This window comes from Oncorhynchus keta, chromosome 27 (assembly GCF_023373465.1).
Source record: "Oncorhynchus keta strain PuntledgeMale-10-30-2019 chromosome 27, Oket_V2, whole genome shotgun sequence".
Classification (NCBI taxonomy): Eukaryota; Metazoa; Chordata; class Actinopteri; order Salmoniformes; family Salmonidae; genus Oncorhynchus; species Oncorhynchus keta.
This window is the reverse complement of record NC_068447.1, coordinates 9,096,179-9,114,546: the sequence shown is the minus strand read 5'-3', so window position 1 is coordinate 9,114,546 and position 18,368 is coordinate 9,096,179. Positions and strand designations below refer to the sequence as shown.

Here is an 18,368-nt window from a genome sequence, read left to right as displayed (position 1 = left end):
CCAAAGAATTGTCAAAGACTCCAGCCACCTAAGTTATAGACTGTAGACCGGGATCTTTTATTTCAGCTCATGAAACATGGGACCAACACTTTACATGTTGTGTTAATATTTTAGATTACACAGTTAGTTCTTTGAGTCATTCAAAAGGAGACTTTTTGCCGTAACATTGTGTATCAAAATGTCGTGAACCGGACTCTGCGGCCACAACACAGAGCACTAACCACTGTATGATCATGGTGAGTTACCAGGGCTTTCCCCTTGAGTGGAAAGCCAAAAAGTCAGCTGTGCCTGTCCTCATCACTGCATGCTTGAACAACCCAATTTGTCCCACAGACACACAAGCACTAACTGTAATCTAACTGGCATCAAAGTGTAACGTTAGACTTTGGAATTTAACCACCTCAGCCACCTAACATGGCATGTTAAGAGACAAAACATCAAGATATCTCTGCTTGAATGTTTCACATAATATCCCAATATCTCCCTTACGGCGCATGGCCCTGGTAGCTCGCCGTGATCGTATAGTGGTTAGTACTCTGCGTTGTGGCCGCAGCAACCCCGGTTCGAATCCGGGTCACGGCATTGCGATACACAATGTCACGGCAAAAGGGCTCTTTTAAATCATTCGAGGTACATCGCTAACTACAATTTAGTTGGTCTATTTATATTTTTTTCCCGTTAGGTAAACTCTCTAACTCGAGGCACCGGTTCCTAACTATCCGCAATTGAATTTCTTGGCAAAGCCTATGTCATTGCATGGCTGTGTGTGCAAGTTTGAATAGCTTCAAATCTCCGCCCAACACACGAGCCCTGGTAGCTCGCCGTGATCGTATAGTGGTTAGTACTCTGCGTTGTGGCCGCAGCAACCCCGGTTCGAATCCGGGTCACGGCATTGCGATACACAATGTCACGGCAAAAGGACTCTCTTTTTGAAGCGTTGATTCATGGTAAACTGACTGACTGTCTGGTTTATTGTGTAATTCTGATATTTATCCCTTTTGGCGTTGGCTAACCAGCGAACGTTATCACATCAATTAGCAGTGAAAAAAGAATGACAGACAAAACTGTACATTTGCTAAATTCGTAACAACAAGTGTGGGGAAACAGCTAGCTAATATGCAGGATATGTACCCATCTTCAGCCCAGATGAAACACACTTGGGAAAGCATGTGGGGACCATGTGGGTACTCCAAAAATATGATCATGCATAAGGAGAAATGGATTGAAAAAGTTTGGTCGATGCAATACAAAATATACAGTATGGACTGTCAGTCATAGTATGCGTTCAGCTCATTACCCAGTTTAAAATCAAATCAAGCTTCATTTATACAGCAAATAATAATTAGTTCTTAACTGACTTTCTTAGATATATAAATAGTAAAAGTACTATTTAAGTATTTTTGGCGGAGTATGTGTACTTTACTTTTTTTTGTACTTTCCTTTAGTCGTTTTCTATTAAGGTTTACTTTTACTCAAGTATGACAATTGTGCACTTTTTAAAACCTCTGAATGTGTTTCATTTATGAAGTCATAAATGTGCTATAGACATCCCCTTATAATGTAAGCTGCCCCTTTAAATATGAAGAAAAAACAAGTTGTTACCCAGCAGCCATTTTTAGTTGAGGGATCACACACGGTAGCTGCGTCAAAAGTTGATTTTGAACAACTGGATTGAATATTGTAAGTTATCATTGCCTACGTTATGGCAACATTTCTATCAACGGTATGTTAGACTTGTCGTGTTTTTCTAGACTACAATGGAAGTTAATGTTTATGAAGTTTGTTTACATTGTTTTGTTTCATGGAGTTTAACGGTAGGCATTCCTGAGACAAGTCAAATGAGCCTTTAAAAGCAGTTAGAAATCCTGCCTTAGTGTGTGAGTAATAATATTGTTTATCATCATTGCCATGCATGAAACTCCTATCATCTTTAAATAAATAACGCAATTTTGTAATGAGGTGATTTTAGATTTTCCTTCTTTGGGAATATGGTGTGCCCATGAACGATTGCAACATTGTTTCACAGGACGTGGGAAACCAGCGTTGCTGCTTTTAACTGCGCGCTCGATCCTCTAACAATGCAATAAGGAAATTCGCTCACATAGGCGTCACCTGAAGTCTTAACTATTGTGGATGAACCTTACACTTGATTGTTCTCAATACGATTCTTCATCTAATTTACATTGGCTTTGACATATCAATTAGCCATAGAGTTAGAGATTATTTATCATCAATTTACTATGCTACCTATTAACCCGTACCAAACACATTATAACCCGTCTGCTACTTTTCAAGTACACTAGTGATAGCGTTATTATTGTGTAGCTTGGATACTCTCAGATGACAAGAGGCCATGAACAAGAGTGTTTTGGTAGGGGGCTAGCCATATTAGTTTATGGGGGCTAGGGGTTCGTGTGGGATGGCATGTAATTCAAATGAATGGCAAATTCTCCACTTCATGAGTTACTCCAATATTTGTCCCATGAAGAGAGGTCTTTCTTGAAAAAATAGATTGTATCTCAATGAGACTAACCTGGATAAAGGTTCAATAAAACTGAATTTAAATTTACCCTAATCCTGCATGTTGTCCTAAAACTGCTTTATTGGCCTAATCTACTGTGCAAATCCCTGCTCTGCACTGATCTCCCCTGTGTGCTTCCCTCATAGAGCCAAGATGAATGAGGACGTGTTTGAGGTCCCTGAGGGGACAGAGTATCGTTATCTGGTACAAGAGGAAGGAGAGGAGGAGGTGCAGTATGTGCGTCGCAGACACTACGTCAGCCCATTCCTGGTCCTGTCCAGACGCTGCATCTTCCTCGTCTGCCTGGGGGTGCTATCCCTGCTCACCTTGGCTGGGTACCTGGCCTTCGTGGCCCAGACTCTGCCCCCTGGCTCAGCCCAGGTCACTACTGACTGTGGAGAGTTCCAGGGGAGACAGGTGGGTTGATGTCTGCACATTGTTGGTGGAAAGAGTAGAAACAGTGTTCAGCTTTACACAAAAAACTAAACTATGTTCAGCCATATTAAACATGTTTAACCAATTGTACTGTATGGTTTCTCCCCCATATGCCTACAATGTAAAGATCATCGAGACCTAATAGAACAGGGATCATCAATTAGATTCAGTCGCAGGCCGTTTATTTTTTTTATTCAGCGGGTGGTCACGGGGCTGGAACATAATTACAAATCATTTGTAAACTGCAAATCGACCGCAAGAAGCCCAAACGGATATAATATTTGACTAAAACATAATTATTTCAAACCTTGCTTACAGTTGAATACGATCACATACACTCAGTGGCCAGTTTATTAGGTACACCACCCCGTTCACCCCGTGATGTGATCGTCGGTGCCAGGCGCACCGGTTCCAGTATCTCAGAAACGGCCGTCCGACTGGGCTTTTCACCCACGAGAGTGTCTAGGGTTTACCGAGAATAGTGCGACAAACAAAAAAACAGTCAGCGGCAGTCCTGTGGGCGAAAACAGCACGTTGATGAGAGGTCAAAGGAGAATGACAAGATAACAAGCGGGGCCACAAACGGGCAAATAACGGAGCAGAATGGCATCTCGGAACGCACAACTCGTCAGTTCCTGTCACGGTTGGGCTATTGTGGAAGACAGCCACACTGTGTTCCACTCCTACCAGCTAAAAGCAAGAAGAAGTGTCTCCAGGGGGGAGACACTGGACAATGAAGGAATGGAAAAACATTGCCTGGTCCAACGAATCCCGGATTCCTGTTGCGTTATAATGATGGCAGAGTCAGGATTTGGTGTGAGCAGCGTGAGTCCATGGCCCCATCCTGCCTGGTGTCAACGGTACAGGCGGGTGGCGGTGGTGTATTGATGTGGGGAATGTTTTCTTGGCACATGTTATGTCCCTTGATACCAATTGACGAACAAACATTTCCGACACCTTGTTTAACCCACGCCCAGAAGAATTCAGGCTGTTCTGGAGGAAAAGGGGGGTCTGACCCAAGATGGGTGTACCTAATAATCTGTCCACTGAGTGTATATCTATTATGCATGGGAATACTTTGAAACAGATTTCCAAAATTAAAATCGATTGAAGCTAATTTGCTTGTATTTTTTTACAGTCTTTTATGTCCAACAATAAAATTTAAATAAACAAGATCACCGTCTGTTGGGGAACCCTGTAATAGAAGATGGTAAAGGATTGAGGAGTGGAATGTTTCAGTGACATGTGCCTTGACCATGTGGGCTTATACCGAATTACCTCCAGTGAACACTCATAGTTAATGAAATACTATTGTTCGTCTTTATCATTGCAGAGAAATGGGGCCTACTCGTTCAAGGGCCTCCCGTACGCTGCTCCCCCCATTGGGGAACGTCGCTGGGCCCCTCCAGCCAAACCCTGGTGTGGGAACGGTGTGGGGGATGCCACCCGCTTCCGCAGCAAGTGTCCCCAGGTGCAGCCGCTCTCAGACACGGGGAAGGTGATTGGCCAGGAGAGCTGCCTCTTCCTGAACGTGTGGACCCCCACCCTGAGCCCCGACGCTGCCCTACCCGTCATGGTCTGGATCCATGGGGGCTACCTTCACATGCTTAGTGGAGGAGAGGAGGGCTACTCGCCCACAGAGGAGCTAGCAGCCCAGACAGGGATGGTCTATGTCAGCTTTAACTACAGGCTCAACGCATTTGGGTTCCTGGCCCTGGAGCTACTGAGGGAGGGCTCCCCCACCAATACCTCTGGTCAGTCTCTAGCAGTTGGCACATTAAAGTTTTTACAGTATTGCCAAACGAGGTCTTGATGTCTCAAGCAGTTTCAAACAACATAGATCATGTTGTATTTAAGATATGATAATAGGAAGGTTTTAATATTTTAACAAGCTATTTCTAACACCAACTGAGTGATGCAATATTAATGATGTTTATGTTTGTTCTCTCAGTGACGTTGTTTAAAATTGTGTATATCTATTTAATGAGCTTTAATGTGATTTGGATAGCTGGAGGTGATAAGTATTCAGACCCCTGGACTTTTTCTACATTTTGTTACGTTACAGCCTTCTAAAATGGATTAAATTGTTTTATTTTCCATCGATCTACACACAATACCCCATAATGACAAAGGAAAAACATATATATTTTTTTTACATTTCTGTGAAATATCACCTTTACATGAGGATTCAAGACCCTTTACTCAGTACTTTTTTTTAAGCGATTACAGCCTTGAGTCTTCTTGGGTATGACGTTACAAGCTTGGCACACCTGTATTTGGGGAGTTTCTCCCATTTTTTTCTGCAGGTCCTCTTAAGCTCTGTCAGGTTGGATGGGGAGCATCGCAGCTATTTTCAGGTCTCTCCAGAGATATTCAATCAGGCTCTGGCTGGGCCACTCAAGGACATTCAGAGACATTCAGACCCAAAGCCACTCCTGCATTGTCTTGTATGTGTGCTTAGGTTGATTGTCCTGTTGGAAGGTGAACCTTCACCCCAGTCTGAGGTCCTTAGCTCTCTGGAGCAGGTTTTCATCGAGGATCTCTGTACTTTTCTCCATTCATCTTTCCCTCGATCCTGACGCTGAAAAACATCCACACAGCATGATGCTGCCACCACAATGCTTCACTGTAGGGATGATATTGACCAGGTGATGAACGGTGTCTGGTTTCCTCCAGACATGACGCTAGGCATTCAGGCCAAAGAGTTTAATCTTGGTTTCATCAGACCAGAGAATCTTGTTTCTTATCGTGTGAGAGTCCTTTTCGGCAAAATCCAAATGAGCTGTCATGTTCCTTTTAATGAGGAGTGGCTTCTGTCTGGCCACTCTACCATAAAGGCCTGATTGGTGTGTGCTGCAGAGTGCTGCAGAGATGGTTGTCTTTCTGGATAGTTCTCCCATCTCCATAGAGGAGCTCTGTTAAGAGTGACCATTGGGTTCTTGGTCACCTCCCTGACCAAGGCCCTTCTCCCCCGATTGCTCAGTGGTTCCAAACTTCTTCCATTTAAGGATGATGGAGGCCACTGTTCTTGGGGACCATCATTGTTGCAGACATTTTTTGGTACCCTTCCCCAGATCTGTGCCTCGACACAATCCTGTCTTATAGCTCTACGGACAATTCCTTCGACCTCATGGCTTGTTTTTCGTTCTGACATTCACTGTGGGACCTTATATAGACAGTTGTCAACTGTGGGACCTTATATAGACAGTTGTGTGCCTTTCCATATCATGTCCAATCAATTGACTTTACCACAGGTGGACTCCAATCAAGTTGTAGAAACATCTCAGGGATGATACTAACTGCTAGTTTCCGGCCCCGGCATGCTAACTGCTATCTTACCTGCCCGGTCTGTAACTGCTAGCCCATGCTAACTGCTTGCTTGCTAACCCGGTCTACTAGCTGCTAGCTTGTTAGCATCGGCCTGCTAACTGTCTGAATCGCTATGTCCCCAGCCAGCCCAACCACTTACTGGACCCATATGTTCACTTGGCTACGCATGCCTCTCTCTAATATTGTCCTGTCCTGGTTAGTGATTACTGTCTTATTTCACTGTAGAGCCTCTAGCCCTGCTCAATATGCCTTAACCAATCATGTTGTTCCACCTCCTACATATGCGATGACATCACCTGGTTTAAACCTCTCTAGAGACTATATCTATCTCTTCATTACTCAATGCCTAGGTTTTCCTCCAATGTACTCACATCCTACCTCTGTACACTATGCCTTGAATCTATGCTATTGTGCCCAGAAACCTGCTCCTTTTACTCTCTGTTCTGAACGTGCCAGACGGCCAGTTCGTATAGCGATTAGCCGTACCCTTATCCTACTTCTCCTCTGTTCCTCTGGTGATGTAGAGGTTAATCCAGGGCCTGCAGTGCCTAGCTCCACTCCCACCGCACAGGTGCTCTCATTTGTTGACTTCTGTAAACGTAAAAGCCTTGGTTTCATGCATGTTAACATTAGAAGCCTACTCCCTAAGTTTGTTTTACTCACTGCTTTAGCCCACTCTGCCAACCCAGATGTCTTAGCCGTGTCTGAATCCTGGCTTAGGAAAACCACCAAAAACCTTGACATTTCCATTCCTAACTATAACATTTTCCGCCAAGATAGGACTGCCAAAGGGGGCGTTGTTGCAATCTACTGCAGAGATAGCCTGCAGAGTTCTGTATTACTATCTAAGTCTGTCGCCCAAACAATTTGAGCTTCTACTTCTAAAAATGCACCTTTCCAGAAACAAGTCTCTCACTGTTGCCGCTTGCTATAGACCTCCCTCTGATTGCCCCCCATCTATCTTCTGAGCTTGTGCTACTAGGTGACCTAAACTGGGACATGCTTAACACCCCGGCCATCCTACAAACTAAGCGTGATGCCCTCAATCTCAAACAAATTATCAATGAACCTACCAGGTTCAACCCCAAATCCGTAAACACGGGCACCCTCATAGATGTCATCCTAACAAACTCGCCCTCCAAATACACCTCTGCTGTTTTCAATCAAGATCTCATCGATCACTGCCTCATTGCCTGCATCCGTAATAGGTCTGCGGTCAAACGACCACCCCTCATCACTGTCAAACCCTCCCTAAAACACTTCTGCGAGCAGGCCTGTCTAATCGACCTGGCCGTGGTATCCTGGAATGACATTGACCTCATCCCGTCAGTAGATGATGCCTGGCTATTCTTTAAAAGTGCCTTCCTCACCATCTTAAATAAGCATGCCCCTCTCAAAAAATGTAGAACTAGGAATAGATATAGTCCTTGGTTCACTCCAGACCTGTCTGTCCTTAACCAGCACAAAAACATCCTGTGGCATTCTGCATTGGCATTGAATAGCCCCCGTGATATGCAACTTTTCAGGGAAGTTAGGAACAAATATACACAGGCAGTTAGAAAAGCTAAGGCAGCTTTTTCAAACAGAAATTTGCATCCTGTAGTACTAACTCAAAAAGTTCTGGGACACTGTAACGTCCATGGAGAATAAGAGCACCTCATCCCAGCTGCCCACTGCACTGAGGCTAGGAAACACTGTCACCACCGATAAATCCACTATAATTGAGAATTTCAATAAGCCTTTCTCTACGGCTGGCCATGCTTTCCACTTGGCTACTCCTACCCCGGTCAACTGCCCGGCACCCTCCACAGCAACCCGCCAAAGCCCCCACCATTTCTCCTTTACCCAAATCCAGATAGCTGATGTTCTGACAGATCTGCAAAATCTGGACCCCTACAAATCAGCCGGGCTAGACAATCTGGACCCTCTCTTACTGAAAAATATCTGCCGAAATTGTTGCAACCCCTATTACTAGCCTGTTCAACCTCTCTTTCGTGTCGTCTGAGATTCCCAAAGATTGGAAAGCTACCGCGGTCATCCCCCTCTTCAAAGGGGGTGACACTCTAGACCCAAACTGCTACAGACCTATATATATCCTACCCTGTCTTTCTACGGTCTTCGAAAGCCAAATTATGTGGCAGGGTCTACAGTCAATCACGGATTACAAAAAGAAAACCAGCCCCGTCACGGACCAGGATGTCTTGCTCCCTGGCAGAATAAATAACTTTTTTGCCCGCTTTGAGGACAATACAGTGCCACTGACACGGCCCGCAACCAAAACCTGCGGACTCTCCTTCACTGCAGCCGACGTGAGTAAAACATTTAAACGTGTTAACCCTTGCAAGGTTGCAGGCCCAGACGGCATCCCCAGCCGCGTCCTCAGAACATGCGCAGACCAGCTGGCTGGTGCGTTTACGGACATATTCAATCAATCCTTATCCCAGTCTGCTGTTCACACATGCTTCATGATTGTAGACTTCAGGAAACAGCAGAGCACCCCCCTATCCACATTGATGGGACAGTAGTGGAGAGGGTAGTAAGTTTTAAGTTCCTCGGCGTACACATCACGGACAAACTGAATTGGTCCACCCACACAGACAGCGTCGTGAAGAAGGCACAGCAGTGCTGAAGAGGCTGAAGAAATTTGGCTTGTCACCAAAAGCACTCACAAACTTCTACAGAAGCACAATCGAGAGCATCCTGTCGGGCTGTATCACCGCCTGGTACGGAAACTGCTCCGCCCACAACCGTAAGGCTCTCCAGAGGGTAGTGAGGTCTGCACAACGCATCACCGGGGGCAAACTACCTGCCCTCCAGGACACCTACACCACCCGATGTCACAATAATGCCATAAAGATCATTGAGGACAACAACCACCCAAGCCACTGCCTGTTCACCCTGCTATCATCCCTGCTATCATCCAGAAGGCGAGGTCAGTACAGGTGCATCAAAGCAGGGACCGAGAGGCTGAAAAGCAGCTTCTATCTCAAGGCCATCAGACTGTTAAACAGCCACCACTAACATTGAGTGGCTGCTGCCAACACACTGACTCAACTCCAGCCACTTTAATAATGGGGATTGATGGAAATTGATGTAAAATATATCACTAGCCACTTTAAACAATGCTACTTAATATAATGTTTACATACCCTACATTACTCATCTCATATGTATATGTATATACTGTACCCTGTATCATCTACTGCATCTTTATGTAATACTTATTTTCCACCATAATTTGCAAATAAATTAATTAAAAATCCTACAATGTGATTTTCTGGATTTTTTTTCTCATTTTGTCTGTCATAGTTGAAGTGTACCTATGATGAAAATTACAGGCCTCTCTCATCTTTTTAAGTGGGAGAACTTGCACAATTGGTGGCTGACTAAATACTTTTTTGCCCCACTGTACATGTAATCACTAGCCACTTTAAACTAAGCCACTTTGCTTACATACCCTACATTACTCATCTCATACTATACTCGATACCATCTACTGCATCTTGCCTATGCCGTTCTGTACCATCACTCATTCATATATCTTTATGTACATATTCTTTATCCCTTTACACTTGTGTAGTTTTGGAATTGTTAGGTTAGATTACTCGTTGGTTATTACTGCATTGTTGGAACTATAAGCACAAGCATTTCGCTACACTCGCATTAACATCTGCTAACCATGTGTATGTGACAAATACATTTGATTTGATAAACAGATTACTGACCATTTCGAATCCCACCATACCTTCTCCGCTATGCAATCTGGTTTCAGAGCTGGTCATGGGTGCACCTCAGCCACGCTGATGAGAGACATTACTGTCCAGCCGTATTCATCGACCTGGCCAAGGCTTTCGACTCTGTCAATCACAACATTCTTATTGGCAGACTCGACAGCCTTGGTTTCTCAAATGATTGCCTCGCCTGGTTTACCAACTACTTCTCTGATAGAGTTCAGTGTGCCAAATCGGAGGGACTGTTGTCCGGTCCTCTGACCGTCTCTATGGGTGTGCCACAGGGTTCAATTCTCGGGTCGACTCTCTTTTCTGTATACATCAATGATGATGCTCTTGCTGCTGGTGACTCTCTGATCCACCTCTACGAAGACGACACCATTCTGTATACTTTTGGCCCCTCCTTGGACACTGTGTTAACTAATCTCCAGACGAGCTTCAATGCAATACAACTGTCCTTCTGTGGCCTCCAACTGCTCTTAAATACAAGTAAAACTAAATGCATGCTCTTTAACCAATCACTGCCCGCACCTGCCCGCCCGTCCAGCATTACTACTCTGGATGGCTTTGACTTAGAATACGTGGACAACTACAAATACCTGGGTGTCTGGTTAGACTGTAAACTCTCCTTCCAGACTCACATTAAGCATCTCCAATCCAAAATTAAATCTAGAATCGGCTTCCAATATCGCAACAAAGTATCCTTCACTCATGCTGCCAAACCCTGGTAAAACTGACCATCCTACCGATCCTCGACTTCGGTGATGTCATCTATAAAATAGCCTCCAACACTACTCAACAAACTGGATGCAGTCTATCACAGTGCCATCCGTTTTGTCACCAAAGCCCCAAAAACTACCCACCATTGCAACCTGTACGCTCTTGTTGGTTGGCCCTCGCTTCATACTCGTCGCCAAATCCACTGGCTACAGGTTATCTACAAGTCTCTGCTAGGTAAAGCCCCGCCTTATCTCAGCTCACTGGTCACCATAGCAGCACCCACTCGTAGCACGCGCTCCAGCAGATATATCTCACTGGTCACCCCCAAAGCCAATTCCTCCTTTGGTCATCTTTCTTTCCAGTTCTCTGCTGCCCATGACTGGAACGAATTGCAAAAAATCTCTGAAGCTGGAGACTCACATCTCCCTCACTAGCTTTAAGCACCAGCTGTCAGAGCAGCTTACAGATCACTGCACCTGTACATAGCCCATCTGTAAACAGCCCATACCTCATCCCCATCCTGGTATTTATTTATTTATCTTGCTCCTTTGCACCCCAGTATCTCTACTTGCATATTCATCTTCTGCACATCTATCATTCCAGTGTTTATTTGCTATATTGTAATTACTTCACCACGGCCTATTTATTGCCTTAACTTACCTCATTTGCACTCACTGTATATAGACCTTTTGTTTTCTTTTGTTCTTCTGTATTATTGACTGTATGTTTTGTTTATTCCATGTGTAACTCTGTGTTGTTGTATGTGTCGAATTGCTACGCTTTATCTTGGCCAGGTCGCAGTTGCAAATGAGAACTTGTTCTCAACAAGCCTACCTGGTTAAATAAAGGTGAAATAAAAAATAAAAAAATAAAAATGATCAATGGAAACAGGATGCACCTGAGCTTAATTTCGACTCTCATAGCTAAAGGTCTGAATACTTATGAAAATAAGGTATTTATGTTTTTATTTATAATAAATGTGCTAAAAATTCTAAAAACCTGTTTTCGCTTTGTCATTATGCCTGTAGACTGAAGAGGTAAAGATGGATTTAATCCATTTTAGAATAAGGCTATAATGTAATTAAATGGGGAACAAGTGAAGGCGTCTGAATACTTTCCCAAAGCACTGTATTTGTCTGCTTGATAAAAAGTTAATATTTTTCTTTCTCATGGTCACTACACCATTTATGCTTTACACACACACACACACACACACACACACACACACACACACACACACACACACACACACATACAGCTTGATATGGAACGACCCATAAAATCACATAAAGACATTGTTTTCAACTCACATTCACGCACAGTCATCGGCGAGAACAGAAAGATATCTGAATACCTCCTATATATTTCCCTTCTGATCTGAAAGGGTTCAGGGTTTTCGACACCAGGAACCTTTAGGTACACTAGGCTAGATGGAGCTTCTGAAAATAGGAACTAGGACATAGGAAAACGAGGACACATCAAAGCGGTATTTCAACGTGATTTTAATCTCTAATTGGTTTCCCCCCACCCAGGAAACTATGGCTTCATGGACCAGATAGCTGCTCTGCAGTGGGTCCAGAGGAACATCAAGGTGTTTGGAGGAGACCCCAGTAAAGTCACCATATTTGGTCAAAGCTCAGGTAATAAATACCAGCTATTATAAGCCTCTATGGGCTACGTGAGTGTACTGTCAATGAAGTATGAATGAACATTTAGTTAGTGTGCACCTTTTTCTTTTTTGTTATAATACAACCATTTTTACCGAACATTTAAAAGGATGAAAACAAAATATGCTACTTTATGTTAGCATGTGCTTGTAGCAGTATAGTTGGCTGAAGGAATGAACACAGCTTCCTTAACTGCTTTAGAATGTTTAACCCTAACCCTCATTGCCTACTCTCTTCCCATCACCCTTACACACACACACACACACACACACAGGTGGGACGTCGGTGTGGACTCTGATGATGTCTCCGCTGGCAAAGGGTCTGTTTCGTGCGGCGGTGGATATGAGCGGCTCCTATGTGTATAACGCATCACTGGAGAAGGCAGAGGCAGACAACCTGCTATTCCTGAACAAGACTGGCTGCAATGACCTGGCCTGCCTCCGGAAGCTCTCCACCACACTGATACTACGGGTACAGACAGTACAGTCTGTACAGTAAAGTACAGTAAAATCTGCCTTAAGGGAGAAACGGGCTTCATGTGGGTCTCTCTCTCTTTATCTCTCTCCACTCCGCTCTAGGCCATCCCATGGAAGGAGTACCCGTCGTGGGGGGCAGATGATCTGATGGACCTGCCCACTAAGGACAGCTTTGTGGGGCCCGTAGCAGTGGTGGACAGGCATGTCCTCCCAGCTCCTCCCTTTGAGATGTGGGAGAAAGGAGGAGTCTTCAACGATGTTCCATTCCTCATAGGGACCACTGAGCAGGAGACTGACTTTTTGTAAGTATTATGCGTGGTCTGGAAAAAAAAGTATTATCTACAGAAGCTGTCCTAGAAATAGATAATTCACTTTATAATCGTATGTGTGTGTGCGTGCGTGTGTGTGTGTGTGTGTGCGTTTGTGTGTGTGTGTGTGTGTGCGCTTTAGCCCACCGTATGAGAATATCTCCATGTGGACATGGGGAGACTACGGGTGGTTTGTGACAGGTGAGAATACGGTAACCTCGGGGTCAATATCGATCCATCTGTAAAATGCCTCATTTCGATTTGATTAGATTTTTCTCCAAGGAGGAAATTATTCTCCACATTATGAAACATCGTAGACCTGTAAGAGAATAATTAAAAAACACACAACAACAAAAAAACAGACATTAACAGATAGACAGACAGAATACTAAGACCGAACATAAAACAGTGATTACATCATAGTCTATTGAGCTGTTGAGGAAGTCTATGGCTGTGGGAAAGTTGCTCATACTAAACTGGGCCTTTTCTCCCTCATCACTTGTGGCCACTGAAACCCAGGAAATCCAGCATCAACTCTTTTCTCCATTACCCGCCTCTCTCTCATATTTTCAACCCTGCCGCCGTTTACAGTTTATTCCTGCTACCATATTGCCCTTTTCCCAAAGCCTCTCATCTGTCCCACACAGATAAACTGAGCCCCTTCAGCGAGGGTCTTCCTAAGGAGGCGTTGGATCTGTACCCAAGCTCGGCCCTGTGCCCCACTCCTGACCGCTGCCCAGAGAGGGCCTACACCACGATGGTGTCGGACATGAGGGTCACCTGCCCAAACAACGACCTGGCCAAGAGGGCTGCAGGTAGGCTACGCTGACAGCCAGGAGATTCACCAGAGCCAATGGGTTAGCATTCACTCTATGATAATGGACAGCATTTTTGTTGTTGTTGAATGGTCTCTTTAGAGAGACAGGTAGTTGTTCAGAGAAGACACCAATTAGAATGGGCACTAAAGAGAGACAGGTAGTTGTTCAGAGAAGACACCAATTAGAATGGGCACTAAAGAGAGACAGGTAGTTGTTCAGAGAAGACACCAATTAGAATGGGCACTAAAGAGAGACAGGTAGTTGTTCAGAGAAGACACCAATTAGAATGGGCACTAAAGAGAGACAGGTAGTTGTTCAGAGAAGACACCAATTAGAATGGGCACTAAAGAGAGACAGGTAGTTGTTCAGAGAAGACACCAATTAGAATGGGCACTAAAGAGAGACAGGTAGTTGTTCAGAGAAGACACCAATTAGAATGGGCACTAAAGAGAGACAGGTAGTTGTTCAGAGAAGACACCAATTAGAATGGGCACTAAAGAGAGACAGGTAGTTGTTCAGAGAAGACACCAATTAGAATGGGCACTAAAGAGAGACAGGTAGTTGTTCAGAGAAGACACCAATTAGAATGGGCACTAAAGAGAGACAGGTAGTTGTTCAGAGAAGACACCAATTAGAATGGGCACTAAAGAGAGACAGGTAGTTGTTCAGAGAAGACACCAATTAGAATGGGCACTAAAGAGAGACAGGTAGTTGTTCAGAGAAGACACCAATTAGAATGGGCACTAAAGAGAGACAGGTAGTTGTTCAGTTGAGAAGACACCAATTAGAATGGGCACTAAAGAGAGACAGGTAGTTGTTCAGAGAAGACACCAATTAGAATGGGCACTAAAGAGAGACAGGTAGTTGTTCAGAGAAGACACCAATTAGAATGGGCACTAAAGAGAGACAGGTAGTTGTTCAGAGAAGACACCAATTAGAATGGGCACTAAAGAGAGACAGGTAGTTGTTCAGAGAAGACACCAATTAGAATGGGCACTAAAGAGAGACAGGTAGTTGTTCAGAGAAGACACCAATTAGAATGGGCACTAAAGAGAGACAGGTAGTTGTTCAGAGAAGACACCAATTAGAATGGGCACTAAAGAGAGACAGGTAGTTGTTCAGAGAAGACACCAATTAGAATGGGCACTAAAGAGAGACAGGTAGTTGTTCAGAGAAGACACCAATTAGAATGGGCACTAAAGAGAGACAGGTAGTTGTTCAGAGAAGACACCAATTAGAATGGGCACTAAAGAGAGACAGGTAGTTGTTCAGAGAAGACACCAATTAGAATGGGCACTAAAGAGAGACAGGTAGTTGTTCAGAGAAGACACCAATTAGAATGGGCACTAAAGAGAGACCGGTAGTTGTTCAGAGAAGACACCAATTAGAATGGGCACTAAAGAGAGACAGGTAGTTGTTCAGAGAAGACACCAATTAGAATGCTTTGGAAATGCCTCCTGTCCACCCTTCACTGATGTAATCACTCATCTGTTAGTGAACAGTAGTGATAGGATAGAGTTTTGAACTGCTTGTGTGTGTGCGTGTGTTTGTTTTGTGTGTTTTGTTGTATGTGTGTCTGTGTGTGTTCTCAGCGGCCCTCCACAGTCCTGTGTATCGGTACGTGGTGACACACACTCCATCTCGTGCCGTCAACTCCTCGGAGGGTCTGTGGTCGTTCCCCAGCCGGTTCTCTTTCCACGGCCTGGACTCTTTCACCTTCTTTGGGGGTCTAGAGAAGCTGTTGGGGGGACCGCTCTCCGCCCAGGACACTGCCTTCCAGAAGCTCCTCACAGAGCACCTCGTCCACTTCGCTAAGGAGGGTGAGAGAGGGGCAGGGGCTGGAACACAAACACCTCTCCTAGATTGGTTGAACTCAGTGTTCATTCAGCTCAGACCATTGGAATTAGACATTTACCACATACCTTTCCTCATCTCTCTATCCCTCTCCTCCTTTCTTCTGTTTTCTCCATCCCTCATCTCTTTTCCTCATATCTCTATCCCTCTCCTCTCTTGTTTTCTCCATCCCTCATCACTTTTCCTCATATCTCTATCCCTCTCCTCTCTTTCTGTTCTCTCCATCCCTCTCCTCTCTTTCTGTTCTCTCTATCCCTCTCCTCTCTTTCTGTTCTGTCTATCCCTCTCCTCTCTTTCTGTTCTCTCCATCCCTCTCCTCTCTTTCTGTTCTCTCTATCCCTCTCCTCTCTTTCTGTTCTGTCTATCCCTCTCCTCTCTTTCTGTTCTCTCTATCCCTCATCTCTCTTTCTGTTCTCTCTATCCCTCCTCTCTTTCTGTTCTCTCTATCCCTCCTCTCTTTCTGTTCTCTCTATCCCTCTCCTCTCTTTCTGTTCTGTCTATCCGTCTCCTCTCTTTCTGTTCTCTCTATCCCTCTCCTCTCTTTCTGTTCTCTCTATCCCTCTCCTCTCTTTCTGTTCTCTCTATCCCTCATCTCTCTTTCTGTTCTCTCTATCCCTCTCCTCTCTTTCTGTTCTGTCTATCCGTCTCCTCTCTTTCTGTTCTCTCTATCCCTCTCCTCTCTTTCTGTTCTCCCTATCCCTCATCTCTCTTTCTGTTCTCTCTATCCCTCATCTCTCTTTCTGTTCTCTCTATCCCTCATCTCTCTTTCTGTTCTCTCTATCCCTCATCTCTCTTTCTGTTCTCTCTATCCCTCATCTCTCTTTCTGTTCTCTCTATCCCTCATCTCTCTTTCTGTTCTCTCTATCCCTCCTCTTTCTGTTCTCTCTGTCCCTCATCTCTTTTCCTCATATCTCTATCCCTCTCCTCTCTTTCTGTTCTCTCCATCCCTCATCTCTTTTCCTCATATCTCTATCCCTCTCCTCTCTTTCTGTTCTCTCCATTCCTCATCTCTTCTTCCGTTTGTTCCATCCCTCTCTCCTCCTCTATTGCAGGTAAGATGCCGGAGCAGTGGCCAGAGTACCCAGCAGCCACTGCTCTCCTGAACCATACCCTCTCTGTGGTCCATGATTACTCTGCTGAGCGCTGCCAACTGTGGGAGAAGAATGGCTTCTACCCCTACGCCTGGGTCAACTGACCCCTCACCCATATCTCCTACAGCACAGGACTGAATCCTACACCTGAGTCACCTAGGATGTTAGTACTGAATGTGTTCTGTGACTGTGGTGAAATGTAGATTTATTGTGGGAGTTTTGGTGTGTACAGTATTTTGCCTTCAGGTTTGTTCAAGGATAAAATATCAGATTTAGAGAAAAGGGAAGAATGTGTTGGTATGGAAGAAGAGGATGGTCATTTTTATATTTCTGCTCTGTTTTGTGGTAGAGATGGCTGTGAGAATGTTGTAAGAGGAGACGTTATTGTGATGTGTATTATCATTATTGATACTTTTAGCTACTGTTACTTGCACTAAGATTTTAAATGAAGATGCCTACTCTTTACTTTTTATGGAAATCTGTTGTGTATACGTCGTACACGTATGCAATGAGGAAACATTTATTATCAAGGGCTTTTATGCTGTAGCCTATGTTATGTGTTTCTCTATTCTTCTCTTTCCATAATGTGTCTCTGTGTGGTGGATATTCAACCAGACAGAAACAGCTAGGAAGCTTTTTCTGCACGCAGAGACTGTGTCACCACCGAATCATCTTCGTTCGACTTGAAAACACTTGTTTTCTTCCGACTCAAGCCTCATCAATTCAACGTAAAACACTCTTGCCTTTTCTTCAGCATCTCCGACAGCCACCGACTTGATTGGGAACAAGGGATGGTGCGCTTGTTCTTTATGTGTGAAGAGAGGGATGAAAGCCTGTGGATGACAGAGAGAGCACATGGAAGTGTTTACTTGTGTAATTAGCGTTTAGAGTTGCCTCCAATCAAAAGCTCTCTTGTTCTGTATTTTCTCCTGTCAAACAGATAGGGAGTTATATCTGTTCCTGTCTTATTGATCAGTTCTGCTTTTGTTCCACTATGTGCGCTATGATAGGCAACTTATTTCAACTTTAAAATGTTCTTTGTTTTTTTTACTCAGGTAATCTGCTTTAAAATGCCATGACCTAAAATTACAGGTCATTCACATGCACTAATACAAATAATAAAACACACAAAGAATTAAAGATTTCAGTCTTTTTTTCTAAATATATATTTCAAATATACAGTATGTTTCATAGCCTAGAATCAAGTTTAAACCCATCTTTATTATCCCAAGGTGAAACTTTGTAGGCAGCCAGGGACAATAGAAGAGGTATGGGTTAAATGAATGACATGGCATCTACAGATGCCCGAAATGAAGAAGAAATAGCTTGTGACTCAAAATGTTTACTGATATCGCGCTGCCCACCTCTCACATACTCGGGCCCACTTTGGGTCCCAAAACAGAGCTTAAGAAACCCT

General features: G+C 44.2%; 1 protein-coding gene and 2 non-coding genes across 4 annotated transcripts; all 3 read left to right on the top strand.

Annotated features, from left to right (window-relative positions):
- The first annotated feature begins 510 nt into the window (after positions 1-510).
- On the top strand, positions 511-582 carry trnah-gug (transfer RNA histidin (anticodon GUG)). The gene has a single exon. It is a non-coding gene; the product is annotated as a tRNA-His (tRNA).
- Positions 583-820: 238 nt separating this feature from the next.
- On the top strand, positions 821-892 carry trnah-gug (transfer RNA histidin (anticodon GUG)). Its single transcript has one exon. It is a non-coding gene; the product is annotated as a tRNA-His (tRNA).
- A 702-nt stretch (positions 893-1,594) lies between these two features.
- Positions 1,595-18,091, top strand: si:ch211-71n6.4 (para-nitrobenzyl esterase). Of its 2 annotated transcripts, none has more exons than XM_052481578.1 (10): positions 1,595-1,680; positions 2,668-2,938; positions 4,290-4,710; positions 12,270-12,377; positions 12,679-12,875; positions 12,983-13,182; positions 13,331-13,389; positions 13,836-14,003; positions 15,599-15,826; positions 16,913-18,091. In XM_052481578.1, the coding sequence occupies exons 2-10, from the start codon at positions 2,675-2,677 to the stop codon at positions 17,053-17,055; spliced, it is 1,788 nt and encodes a 595-aa protein (XP_052337538.1). In that variant the 5' UTR covers positions 1,595-1,680; positions 2,668-2,674; the 3' UTR covers positions 17,056-18,091. The 2 variants fall into 2 exon arrangements, with proteins under 2 accessions (XP_052337538.1, XP_052337539.1); XM_052481579.1 differs by having other exon boundaries at positions 1,609-1,723.
- The last annotated feature ends 277 nt before the right edge of the window (positions 18,092-18,368 follow it).